The following is a 14,088-nucleotide window of genomic DNA, read 5'->3' as shown; positions in this document are numbered from 1 at the left end:
GGCAACTCCGCAACACTGGTGCGCACACCAATACGGTGGAGGGCACCTGGGCCCACGTCAAAAACTCTCTTCCACGTGGACGGCGCGAGAGCCACCATTTCACTGGTCACCTTGCAAAGTTCATGTTTTGGAGGAGAGAGAAGGCGCGGAAACACTGATAGATTCCAGTCGTTCGTCGCCGCGGCCGCCAAAATCTAGAGCCCCGACGCAGACAGGGCGAGGATTCTGACGGCCCCGGTGACTTCGAGGGATCCGCTGCGCTGAGCCCGTCACCCGCCTGCATGCGTAAAGACGACTTATGCGCCAACCGCTCGTCAAGTGCTCGTTACGTCAGTTATAGGTTCTGGTAGCGGTCTCAACGGTCCTCTTCAGGGCCCCCATATTTTGCAAACGGAGCTGTGTTTTGAATGCGGCACCCCCTGTCTCTGTAAAAAGTTCACAGGAAAGACCCAGCAAAGGTATGTGGTCCCCAACTTGGATATCGGGTGTTATGATTCAAATAAAAATTGTTCTTGCTTATTTCGCGCCTTTGATCCCAATAAATGCCGCCGTTGCAGTCGTCCCGCGGTGCTGTTGCTCGCCCATTCGCCGTCGGCGTGCCTCAGCTTCGTTGTCTTTGCTAGCGGCGCACCGGCGAAGGCGGCCTTTGATCCGAATAAATGCCGCCGCTGCAGCCGTCCCGCGGTGCTGTTGCTCGCCCATTCGCCGTCGGCGTGCCTCAGCTTCGTCGTCTTTGCTAGCGGCGCACCGGCGGAGGCGGTTGATCTGACACACCGCGTTCGGATGTGGCTAGCAGACGGCGTTCGTAAAATGGCGTCAGCTGTTGCTGGCTTCACGCGGCGGTACCGTGCGTGCTTCTATTCATTCGGCGTTCGTTGCCATGGTGACGGCGAGGAAAGCAGACGAACTTTTTGATGCGGAAGAACGCTGCGGCGCAGCGATACCAGGTGCGTTCTAAGGCCCTTGCCGCATGCTTTTCAATGGGCGGAAGGCGAACAAAAAGAGTTCGAAATAAGGACTTAACGCAGAAGGCTGCATTTCTCCAGCGCCTCATAATTTGACGAGCCTTGCACGAAAAGCAGGTTTTTTTGGCCATCCCGCGTCCTGTTTTTTTTATCCGGAACATGGGTCTAAAGTATCAAACTGCCCACATTTCTGACCGCAGTTGGAACCTCCGGGCGTTCGCCGCTAGTCGCCGAGAGACGGCGTTCTAGATTGCGCTACTCTGCTCCGAAGGAGCTATATAGTGCTCTAGGTAGAAGCGAGTGTGGCGCAGTCACGGATCACGCTACGAGAGTTTCGGTTTGGGGGCATCATCAGCGCAAGCCTGCCTGTGTGTGTACTCTACATTGTTAAAATGAAGGCAATAACGCTGCGTTCTTGTTTTCTCTGGATGTCACCATTTCGTGCACGAAAACGAATGCAACGGTTGCTGAGCCTTCCCCAGAAGAGATAATAATATTATTGTAAATATGTATGTTTTTCAATTTGAATCACTTGACGTCAGCTTTGCATGGAAGTGCAGTTTCTGCACTTCCATGCAAATGCCAGTTTCTGCTGCTAGGACACACATGAACGTTTAGGAAGATAGGGAGAGTTAGGAATGGTCGGATGTGCAACGTCGAGCGTGATAGTTCTGTGTACAGTTTTATGCAGATACGGGAAAATCGCGAAATAACGCTAATTGAAAAAGCAATATTATTTAGTTTTGGCACACACTACTTCTGAGCCGAAAACAGAAATGTTTTAATTGCGAGGAGTGCTTTAAGGCATTTGTCGGCCAACGTTTCAACTACCTCGTTGCATCACTGGAAATGTCAAATGAAAATCACGTTATCCAGAATGTACCGCATCATTTGTCACTTGCGCAGTGGACTGCGCAAATTACTAGTCGATCTTCTAATCTTGAGGCAGAAAATATTGAAGAGAACCACACTCGCTCAAAAACGCACTGTTACCGTGTTGTCTACTCCACACCTCGCCGTAACCGCTGGTTGTACGACACTGCACCACCATGCACTGCACGATGTTGACCCGCACGCCGCATGTGTCACTGCACGGCATCCATTTGCAAACCACGGTGTAGTCACGTTCAGACGGCAAATGTCTGCGTGCGCAGACATTTGCCGAACTTTTCTTCTAAAGTTCGGCATTTCTTGAACTTTGCCGAATCTGAAGTTCGGCAGATTCGGTCCATCACTACTTAAGATTGTTTGCGTTTATACTCTGTTTCATATACATAGCGCGCAACGCTGTCAAAGATACTGGCCCGAGCGCGTGGCTTCATCTATGGTTTTGTTTTGCGCGAGACCGCGTGCAAATGATTAACGAGATCCAGCCCCATGATCGCGCCGGTTGCTTTGACAGCGTTGCACGCTAAGTATGAAACAGAGTATAGGAATGCGAAAGCTTTCCTACAAGCAGCACACCATGTCTTCCTTTCGCACACGGCGCTCCGGCGGTAACATCGCGCTCCTCCGCTGCGCAGGCGTGGCGAAACCCGCCGGTTTCATGACGAAACATCCGCGTTGCTTTTCTTTGTGTTTTATTTCTGAACAGCATGCTTGACGACGTATTGGTGTGACCATCTTTCGGGCACAATGCCGCCGCTTTTTTGCGTAAAGGGACAATTGGCTTTCGCCTTAAAATATTTAGAACTATATATACGGCACAAAACAAATTTGTAGTTGTCGCCCGCGGGAAAGTTGGCTACTAGAGTCACGTGACTGGTCACTTGGTGCTTGCACTCTTTCAGGAGCTTCCTATATCGGCTCTGAAGGATACTAGTACTCATTAATCTTCATTTTAAGAGCAACAAAAAACGAAGCTTAATAAGTAACTCTTAGAGCCCGTAAGAAGCTCCCGAAAAAGCGCAAGCACCACGTGACAGACCTGTGCGCATGTTCTCTTCTGGCGGCGGCGTGGACACAGGTTGCTAAATAATGATAATGACTTTTTTTATTTTTCAATTAAATAAAACTAATAAAAGATTTTTTTTTTGTGTGTGCGTTTTTTCGACAGTATTTTAAATTAAGAAAGGCGTTCAGCCAGCAGCGCGCCACGCTCAGCGTGCGGCGGCAGCGGTGGCGTGGGGGTTCCGAGTAGGGGTGTCGCGAACTTTTGTCGAACCGGATTTTTAGGTCGAACTTTTAGGGTTCGACTAGATCGAAGTGTCTCGACGACATTCGAAACTTTTCACCAGATTTGACCGGTTCGACTTTCTGGACAGTGTGGCCAGACCTTGACACAAGCACGTCTAGGTTTGGAGAATTTTTTTTTTATGCAAAGGGTTATTTTAGTTTTGTCACGTGAACAACTGTAATTAAAAGAAACTAATTCTAATTACTGAAGAAGTTAATAACTTAATTTTTGTACTGTATTAACTGAAATAACCAATCAGCGCTGCCCTTAATTCATCCCTTAGCCATTACCATCCTATCCGAAGCCAATTGGCCAGCCTATCGCGCATGCGCACACGAGTCGAACCTCAATACAAGGTTCGTCGACTTTCCACTAAAAGTTCGAAAAAGTCGAACCTGGTCGAACTTGACCTCGGCTGGTTCGCGACACCCCTAGTTCTGAGGACTTCAGCCAAGGAGGATAGAAGGGTAGGAGAGGGCATGACGTCGGCCGCGTAGCCTCCACAAGCCATGCTCCCTTGACACCTCGCCTTTCTCATTTTCCTCCTTATTTTCCTCACTAACCATGCCAACGTGACCAAATCACGTGACCGTAGTTAGCCTTTGTCTTGCTATGGTGTACTAGAATACACCAGTCCAGCCTTCGATCTAAAACCTACAGGACGGAGCGCGCGCAAGCCTGCAAGGAGTCCTTCTACAATCAACCATCCATCTCACACGACATGTCACGCGTACCAGGCTGTTATATATATATTTTTTTACCTTCGCACATACGTTTTTAAAGGCAACATTCACCTGTAAAGTCATAGAAATGTATGGCTATTTTTTGCAGTGTGCGTGTGTCAAAGGGGCCACGAAATCCACGAAACAAGCTTCCACGAGCTTGTTTCGTGGATTTCGTGGCCCCTTTGACATTTTGTTGACAACATATTTCTTCGTTTACTAAGCTGCTGAAAGCTAGCGCGCGATTCACCGAGGCATGTTTAACAAGCTTTGGGCCTCCCCTTTCTCTCCCGCATAAACCAGGCACGAGGCATAGTTTGATGCGAAAACCACAGGGTTGTGTTTGACGCAACGTCAATCAATGAAACTAGCGCTGGAAGCTTTCCGAGGAAACGTTGCATGTCGACGAAGCCATTTATCAATGAAACGTCATTCGACGAACTGATTGCCACCGCACCTTTTGCATCCTAAAGTCAGCAGTGTGAAGCACTGTGGAGGTTGGGCGGCTATGTGCGGAAGGCCAGGATTTCTGATTGGTCACCTTTGTTTGTCCAAGATGTCTTTAGAACATGAAACGCTTTTTTGCTGCAGTCCCCGCAGCATTCGGCATCAAAAAAGCATTTAAAAAAAGGCAGTTGCCAAAGTGAATTGACGTCTAGGTCCAGGTGAGTCGTGGGGTCTTGGTTATGCATCTGCATTGCGGTTCAAGACCCGGGAATATTTGCTTTGCAGCTCGGTGCACAGCTGCCATGTTTCCTTGGGCACATGCGTAGACGTGGCTGTGACGTCTGTAATGAGTGTTTTATGCTTTCGGACTAACTCAATACCTGAGAAGGGGCTGCCAATTTTTTTCCTTGCATAAACAGTTTTGGCAACTACAAAAGCGTAGCACCAGTGAAAGGCAGCATAAAGCCTAAATCACATGGTGCGATTTTGCTTCCACCTTTTGCAGCAGCAACCTTGAAGCACCGCAACTTACATCACGCTTTTTTGCTCCACAAGTGACGTCGCGAGTAAAACTGCACCACGCAAGTTGGGCATAACCTGCTTCAAAAACACGCGGGACAATCGAAGAGGGTGTTGGGTGCTTTGTAAAGTGATGCTTAAGTGTTTTGTGCCATTGAATGCTTGGATACCAATCAAGTATTGATGTCGTAGACGTGTGAACCCCACGGAAAAATTTCACGAGTGCAACACGTGCGAAGGCGTGTAGTTTGAATGTACTCTGCGGTATTCGTGAGGTATAAGATGACTGACAAACCAGTTCAACAATTGTAAAGCCTCGATGCGATACGGAACGCAGGCTCTCCACAGTCTATCTACGGTGCAGTGAGAACAAAGACCACGGGTGAGAACTCCTATATCTGGCAGGCGCTCTCACCTGCCCAGGTACATGAGACACATTCCAGACAAAAAGTTTGTGTTACCTTCGCAGGTTGAGCCATTGCCTTTAACCTCGGTACAGAGACCGCAAGTATAATTTTATTCCAATGTCGGTTAAGGCACTTGCAGAAAAACGTGACTTCACGTTTAAACTTGACGCGTGTGGCACTCTCAAAAATTTTCCGAAGGAACAGTGCAAGGAATAACTCAAAGGTGCAATTGTAATTAAATACATCTTTGTCAGTATTTGTATTTAATTATGTACACTCTCGGGAGTATTTGGCCCATTTCTGCCGTTACACAATTACTCCCAAAAACAATCGCACATCGCCGGACGGAGGCGACACCCACAACACGCAGGGCCCATGGAGGCCGCTGGACGAAAACACCGCATTCTCGTTGGGAAAAACCTTTTATTTAAAAACACTTATCTCGAGTAGACTCTTACCTCGCTCCTAAAACATAGAACAGCGAACGAAACGAAGGCGGACTGCTTTTTACCTCCCTCGCTTTCTTTTTGGAAATTCTTGGGAGCAGCCCCCAGCTCTCGCGATGCTGCGGGACGTTCCCCATCTTCTAAAACCTCTTTGTTCTAAAACCGGCGATGCTGGGCGCTCGGGCACAAGCACGCACACTGGAAGGGCGGCTCTTGCTCGGCTCCCCGGCGGCTACCGGTTGGGCAGGGCGTAGGGCTTCCAGCGGAGGCACTCGGGGTCCAGGGCTCGGTCGTGGCGCACCTTGCGCGACTTGGCCGGCAGGCTCTCCAGTGACTCCTGCCCGGCAAACAGAGACCAGAGGGGCTCGCCAAGGAGGCACGGCACGCAGCAGCAGAAACCGGCAAGAGCAAGTTCCTCCGGTTTCTCTTTTCTCACAAAATGAATGGCAGTCATCGGAGCTCCCTAACGCTCATCCACACTGGAAGCGTATCCGCGTTTGCAAAGCGGTTGCGAACGCGGTTGTATAAAGATCCAGTACAATTGCACGCGCTCTTGATGTCATTGAGTGCGCGTGCAATTGTACTGGATCTTTATACAACCGCGTTTGCAACCGCTTTGCGAACGCGGATACGCTTCCAGTGTGATTGAGCGGTAAGGTGGTTTCGTACGAATTCAAACAAACCTGTTGGGAGGGGTTCGTAGATTGGCTCGACAAATCTACCACCTTTCGAAAGAAAAGCGGCCGGATAGAAAAAATATTTGAAAAGTCGTGCACTGAAATGCATAAGAAGTTTGGTTTCATTTTTTATCAACCTGGGCTGTTGCTTACCAACTGTTGAGTTTACCAAAAATATTAATATATGCTCACATAGCAGGAACTATTGTGGACTATTCCTAGGTTTGCTATTCTTAAAGCAAATATAAAGATCGTTTTCACTAAGTTTAGTGGAATTCTAATAAAATTATCCACCACAGAGCAAAGGAGTTCACTCATCTGAAGCACCAACTTTGTTCATCAAATTTAATAATAATAATATTAATAATAATTTTATTTCGACTTTTTGAGTCACAAAACGAAAACAAATTTTACCAGACGAGGCTGGTGATTGTCGCTGCCTTGTTTGAGTAAAACGCAAAAGAATGTGCTAATATCGATCATGTTCATGCTGTGTAGTGCAGCGTACATAAGACTTGCGCAGTTTAATAGAGTGCCAACAGGAATCGCTGTTTTCATGCAACTTCCCTGATAACTACAGGTTAATTTAAATGACATAAACTGCCCTTTTCTTCGGAAGAGCCAACCCACGAGGTAGGAAAGGATAACAAGGCTTAGGAAACCCCGGTGTTGGATTTGTACACCAGATAAGTTTGCATTCGATTAGACTAGGCAAACATCTCATTTCTGGAAAACAATACATGCGCCAATATGTGTACTATGCACTGCTGTAGAGTGCAACTGCCGTTAGGCTGACGGAAATCGGGAACAACCATTAAGGGGAGCATGCTGCTGTTAGGTTCCCCACTTTTTTGGATTGTGCCCACCGACGTGCAGCACAACAGCGTCTAGTTCCTCAATGACGACGCGTCTCACAAACCGCTCTGATTTTGCTTTTGCTTAAGAAATGATCCATCAGATGAGCTCGTCGCAGGGCCGTAACCAGGGGGGGGGTTAGGGGGTTCTGACCCCCCCCCGAAATTTTTTTCTGGGTACGGCCCTGGTCGATGCACTTGCAGCCAGCCGATTTTAATCTCCACCTCTGAGCACGCGCAGTGGCACCGGTCGGCTACCGGGTACCAAACCGGGACCGGTTCTTCGGTTTGCTATAACTCTCCATTATATGCCACCGATTGACATGATTCATAGGCGAAAATAAGACAAAATGGCCGCCGTTGTCCCCGAAAACCCCCCCCGAAATTTTTTTCTGGGTACGGCCCTGGCTCGTCGTACCAGCATTAGGAAGCCCCAGAGCAGCAGCCAATATTTCGTCGTGGGATATGTTCTTCGTCAAGCTTCGCATTCTTCCTAATCGGCTTAGACTAGCTGCATCTCGTTTGGACTTCTCTTTCATTTGCTGACGGCTCCTGGTAAAGCCCCAAAGAAGCAAACTCGATTGGAGAAGCGTCGGCTACCGATCCAGCTTCCTTTCCGAGTTCTCCCTGGTAGTGCCAACTACGGTACCTTTGCAACTGGTCCCGACTTGCGTCCTGAGGATTTTCCCTCCTCTGGTCAAAAAATGGAGTGGAGTGGCCATACTCACGGTGTTGACTTGGTTCCTCAGCACCAGGTGCTTTCCCTTCCAGTACTTGAGCATGCCCAGGGACTGCAGCGTGCTCACTATGTCGTAGGCGCTGATTGCCGTCTCTTGGCTCAAGTCTGTGTGTGCACAAACACATTTTGCATCTTAGACGCGTTAACTTGGACAACTGTTCATACTAGAACCAAACACGATCAACACATTAAACCTGAACGCTTCAGCACAGGTAATTTTAGAAACTCTTCCATCGTAAAATGCAGCGATCAATCAAACTGTTGCAGCGGTTCTCCAATCGGGGGCTCCATAGCACCCATCTATTTTCTTCTTCTTCCAATTGGGGTCCGTGAAGCCCTGCCTCATAAGTCCAGTCCGGCAATAAAAGTTGTCTTTTTTCGGATTAAGAAGAAACATACCAATTTTTGGATGCGTTTTCTCGTTTGTATGTCAATGAGAAAAGCCTACTTCGCACTAGCCCTTAGTTATATCCATTTATAAAATCACTATCTAAATTAACCTATATACCTTTCCCTTCTCCTCACCACGAACAGGGTCCCCCATGATCTCCGCCAATCCAAAAGGCGTCCGCGAAACATCAACGTAGTTGAGAATCACTGGTCTATCGAATAATGCTCTCAATAATATGCGAGTCCTGTCCACTTTCCACAAAAACATTCCATCTGTTCAAGTGCAAGCTGTGGTTGCCAGTGACCTTACTATCTTGCATTGGCATCAAAGCTGGCAGTGTGTTTGAATAAAAATAAATACAAAGATGTCTTGACAGGTATACCAATACCTGTAAAGGAACTAACTACCGTAAAGTTCTGAAAGAACGCCCACTTCAAATGAAGAGATAAATGGTGAAAAATGTGGGGTGGGTTATCTCTGGGAACGCAACAGCAAAACATTATCAAAAACCGGCTACAAACCAAGTGATGCGGGAACTGATACCGCAGATCGCGGACACTGCAAATTCACGTGTCATTCTGCGATAAACATGCGGGAATTCGCTACGAACTCTTGTGTCATGGGAAAGGATACCGCAGGTTGCGAACGCAGCAGATTTGTGTTTCACGGTGCTAAGGACCCGCAGAAATCTGCCGAGAACTCGCATCTCATGGGAATGGATACCCCAAATCGTGGACGCAGCAGATGCAAGTTTTATGATGCAATAAACACGCAAAAACCCGCCACAAACTTGTCTCTCACGGGAACCGATATTGCGTGCGCAGATCGCGGACAAAAAGGCAGGAATCCGCTACAAACTCGTATGTTACGGGAACAAATACAGCAGATCGCGAACCCAGCAGAATCATATTTTACAATGCAATATACACGCGGGACCAACTCGCGTGAAATCGAGATCGCGCACACAGGTTGCAGACAAAAACGCGGAAATCTGCTAAAAGCTATGTCACGGGAACGGATACCACAGATTGAGGACGCAGTAGGTTCGCATTTCACAGTGCAACATATACACGTGGGAACAACCCACGTGTTACAGGAGGCGATATCACGTGCGTAGATTGCAGACAAAAACGTGGGAACACGCAATAAGCTCGCTTGTCAGACGTGCCGGTACAGCTAATTGCGCGATTGATGCGATTCCCGTCGGACATTGCGTGACGTCCGACGGGAATCGGGGGGAGGGCGATGTTACGGAACTTTTGTGTTGCAGATATTTAGCCAGAAAAACGGGATGGGCGATCTCTCGGGGGCGGGCGTTCCCTCGGAACTTTACGGTAAGGATATTTAAACGGCTCTAAGTGGTTATAGTTTCAGCAACTAGAAATACTTTCTAGGTTACAATAAAATTTCAGCAACTCTAACTCTAACTCAGTGGTTACAGTTCTGGAGTGACTTGAAGTAACTCAGTCTTACAGGTTACTTCTTGAAATTAGACACATAATCACAATCACGGAGGGTTTCCACATTGGCACCGCGTGTCGTCACTGCCCGAAACAGCTGCTGCGAGCAAAGTGTCAAATAAAAGCGGAACCGCGCCAATATCTATTCTAGATTGGCAATCTGACCAGTTGGGTGGCAATCGCGGCGCAACCTTGACTGTGTGGGACGTTCTAAAAGTTGATGCGATGTAACTTGGTCGCTTCCCTCGAATAACTAACCATAGATACATTCGCAAGAATACAAAACTGAATCCGTAAGCCAACTCTTTGGCTCACGTCACTCTAACGGCCCACGGTGGGGTTTTTCAGAAGGGTGGGTGTTAACCTTTGATGGAGAGCTCCTTGCCCTCAAAACGCCTCAGGTAGTCCAGGACGACACTCTTCCAGTAGCTCCGGTACGAGATGAGTCCCAGGTCCGACAGCGGCTTTTCGGGAGACCCCACCTTGTTCTCCACCTTGCTCAGCAGGTAGCCTGCAACCGCCAGAGGGCGCTCTTCCGAAAGGGCTCGGCCTGCCCGCCCCTCCCGTGCCCCGACCCATCGACGCTACGGAGCCTACGGCGCGTTTCCGACTGGCGTCTTTACGGCATCCAAAAAACTGCTCCCTCCATTTCCACCCCGTTCTGTCGCGGGTCCCTCTCCGGCAGCTTCGGCCGCCAAAAGTCGGGACACCGTGACAACACTCATATTCTCTCGTGCTTTTTGTCCAGAACTTCTACGCCCCACCGCCACGATCGCAATGTCCGACGGCGTGACACTCCGACCTTTGTGGGGTCGGTCGCTGCCAATTCGGGACCACTTTCAACGCATGGGCAGAATGGATTGCTAAACACAAAATTTGCAGACGCATTTCAGGCACCATAGTATCGGTTAACCTTAGTTAGTGGCAGTAGAAAGAACTGCCCGTGTGCAGGTGTGATTCTTTTTGCTTTCCCACTCCCGTGGAACCACTAATTAGTGCTTACTGCATCACAAAGAGTTTGAGCGCATCGCACATTTAACGAGCGGTTCAGGATATTTCGAGAACTTCGCAAAATAGGAGACATTTCACAGGCACACAATTTCGTGATTGGGAGTAAGATGCTATGGTATTCATCAACATGTGTTTATTTATTTGCACTAACAAACAAGTTGTCACAATTCTTTCCCAAAAGGCAAAGTATGCAAAAATTAGGTCTTCACAAAAATTTTGTTTGCGACAGATGACTTCTTAAAAAAATCAGTAGAACTTGTTATGTTTATTCGGAAGCTTTTTCGTCCAATGCTAAAGCTCTTTTAGTTTAAACTTAAACTTCACTCATGGACTACACAAAGGCATAACTAAACAAAAAAACGTTCAGCCTTTCCACTCTCGTGAAGAAGGAAGACCAGTGGAGCTGTACTCGATACACTGCCGCAACGTGCATGCGCCCGATTCCCGCTTCTTCTCGTCCGACGTGCCGCCGATCATGGATACGTCTCCGGCGAACCAGAGTCAGTCGCACACGGCGCACGTGACACCTAACGGGTTCTCCACGAACTCCCTCCGGAACCTCGCCGTAGTACCCGAGAACTGTTCAGCCGGCGTGGAGTGCAGTTGTCGCCGGGCCTCGCGCTTGTTCTTCACATCCGTGGCACGATTGTCATCCGTGGCTTTGGCCCGCCGGCGCCCTTTACATCGCTGGTTCTATTCTCGGCGGCGGCTTCCCAGGCGAGCAATGTGCTCTTTGGCAAGGGAATGTGAAGCGCTGGATGCAGTGGAAGTCGAGGCGACAGCGGCTTTGCGGTGGTTGTGGACCCATTCGCACTGCTGCGTACGTCGCCAATCCTTCCGCAGCCCGTCTCCTTTCCCCAAAAGGGCGCGCGGCCGACCCATCATGAGTCCAAATTGAAACTGATAAAAGCGTAGGAGCGCAGAAAACAGCGCGCAAAACAGACGAGGACGAAGAAACAAACGCGACGAGCGCTGCGCTCGTTACCTGTGCTTCCTCTTCGTCATCGTCTGTTTTTCGCGCTGTTTCCTACAATGAATTCCCACCAACGCGCCCAACTATCACTTCTTTTATGATAGCTGGAAAGGTTGGCGCCATTTACGAGCGACGGCGGAAACCATACTGGTTGTGTGCTTGCCACCGTCGCTTATAGATGGCGGTAGCTGTCCAGGTAGGTTTGTGTCGACATACCGGACACAATCCTGGGGAACCTAGCCCTTAACAGCTCCACTGTAAAAAATATACAAAAATTCAAGCAAGAAATTCAGACCCGCTACAATTTCTCTGGTCGAATCGCATCAATGGCAGCCTTCATAAAGCGTGTAGAAGAAAAAGTCTGGGGAGCAGAGCTTACTGAAATCGATCAGCATCCTCCCAAAGCCCTGGCGCTGGTACGGCGGCAGCGTCAAAATGCACGAGACGTTGTAGTTGAGGAAGGAGTTCTTCTCCTGTGGGGACAAAGAAAAACCGACCTTGGGGAACTAGCTCGCTAAACAGGCTCAAAAGGCAACCCTGCCTGATTTATGCTACAGTCTACAAGTAACTTAGTTTTAAAACAGCGGGTCTCAAATTTTTGGTTGTCACGGGACCCCTGACCTACTTGGAGGCCAATGTATTCTGCACCAGAAGTATTGTGCAATGGCATAGGAGGGCTTTTTTTTTTTCAGAGTAGTTTTTTTTACTTTATGCGGAGGTCATGAATGCTCTCGATTACCCCTGGGGGTCCGGACCCGTTTGAGAACCGCTGTATTAAAATATAGAATTCCACCCAAGTCTTTAACCAAAAGACAAATAAAGTTCCACAATTTTTCATCAGTTAGAATGCACACAAAATAGGATGGCTCATTTTGTCGTAAATAATTACAAGTGTGGCTCAAGCATAACGAATTTAAAGAAATCGGTGATCCCGTTCTGTTCTGCCAAAAGGCAGATAACAACATGATTTTACATTTCTTTTATCGCATTTTACTTGGCCTATGTTCTTAACCTGAAGCATTCTTTGGCTAGCTGTTCGGCATTTCGTGAAGCCCAGATAAAAGCGTGGCCACGAGGCTCGACACCGAATGGTCGACGGGTGGGAGAGGAGGAGTGAGGTCGTCGACCCTGATTGGTTAATGGGGAGATCATGTGACCAGAGCGGTAGGAGCTCGAGAGTATAGAAGGCTCTGGAAGATTGCCATGTTTATCATCCCTTCCCATCCAATATCCAATATCGCTTCATTCTAAGATCAACTATCAAATGTACACATGGTACGTGCTAAACCGTTTGATGAAGAGCACCGTGAATGTAGACATCTGGCAACTCTGAGCATCTCTTAACATTTGTGATGCCAGAAGGTTTCTTGTATGCAACACAATTGCGTAGCAATTTGGCATAAAGTTTTGTATTTGTCTCGTTTGTTTTTGTATTGCTGTCTTATGTTATGCCTTTGGGCCTTTAAGGTGTAAAATAAATAAATAAATAAATAAATAACTTGATACAAGGAAATTACTACCTATGTTCGTTTTCACCTCAAGAAAAGAGGAAGTTTTGCACAATGTTCATACGCGGCACGAAGTAGTTCTTACAAGATTTGGTTGTCAGAGGAAGAAGAGATACTTTTGGTGTTTGGAACGTGTACATCTTGATAAGATAACACATATCTAGTCTGCAATGCACCCACATACATCTTAATTCTCCATGTTAAAGGGTAACTGCAAAGAAAGAAAAGTGTATTTTTAAACAGCCTAATTTAAACAAGCATGTCACAAAACAAATTTTCTGCCAAAAACAAAATTTTTTACAGCAATATTTATTGCGCGAGACTCATTTTAATTTGCAGCTATTTCGTGCGTTCTAAATCGCGCGCCCAAAGTTGGTATTATACGTCACGGAGTAGCTGATTTACGTCACGGAGTGACGTATAGCAGCCACTCTGCGCGCGTCCAAAGAGCGGGAGTTTCAAATGGGGAAAAGTTGTGACTCCGAGTAAATTACGTCCTGCGGCGTAAATATTGCTCGAAAAAATTTGTTTTTTCGCGGAAGATTTGTTTTGTGACATGCTTGTCCCATATAGGCTGTTTAAAAAAACACTTTTTTTTCTTTGCAGTTACCCTTTAAGGTGGAAATTAGTAATGCTCTGCGAGGAGCCGGACTTTTTTTTACTACAATTCTTGAGGTGAAAACGAGTATTGATTCATGGAAGAAATACATTCCAATAAAAAATTACAGAAAATGAGTATTCTTCTTATGTGTCCCCCACAGACTTGTGTTCTAGAGCAGGACTCCAAACATTA

The 14,088-nt window shown here is 47.5% G+C and overlaps 1 protein-coding gene across 2 annotated transcripts in view; it reads right to left on the bottom strand.

Annotated features, from left to right (window-relative positions):
• Positions 1–5,639: 5,639 nt before the first annotated feature.
• The window catches only part of LOC8041674 (histone acetyltransferase KAT7), a 48,215-nt gene continuing 39,766 nt past the window's right edge, over positions 5,640–14,088 (bottom strand). For both annotated transcript variants that reach the window (XM_029976628.3, XM_029976629.4), the window contains 4 exons: positions 12,167–12,260; positions 10,168–10,314; positions 7,942–8,057; positions 5,640–6,019 (listed from right to left, as the gene is read on the bottom strand). In XM_029976628.3, coding sequence (XP_029832488.2) covers positions 5,915–6,019; positions 7,942–8,057; positions 10,168–10,314; positions 12,167–12,260 — 462 coding nt within the window. In that variant the 3' untranslated portion in view covers positions 5,640–5,914. The remainder of the gene's footprint in view (positions 6,020–7,941; positions 8,058–10,167; positions 10,315–12,166; positions 12,261–14,088) is intronic.

This window comes from Ixodes scapularis, unplaced genomic scaffold (assembly GCF_016920785.2).
Source record: "Ixodes scapularis isolate PalLabHiFi unplaced genomic scaffold, ASM1692078v2 PGA_scaffold0__279_contigs__length_252992795, whole genome shotgun sequence".
NCBI lineage: Eukaryota > Metazoa > Arthropoda > Arachnida > Ixodida > Ixodidae > Ixodes > Ixodes scapularis.
The sequence above is the reverse complement of the archived record's forward strand: the minus strand, read 5'-3'. Positions and strand labels throughout refer to the sequence as shown.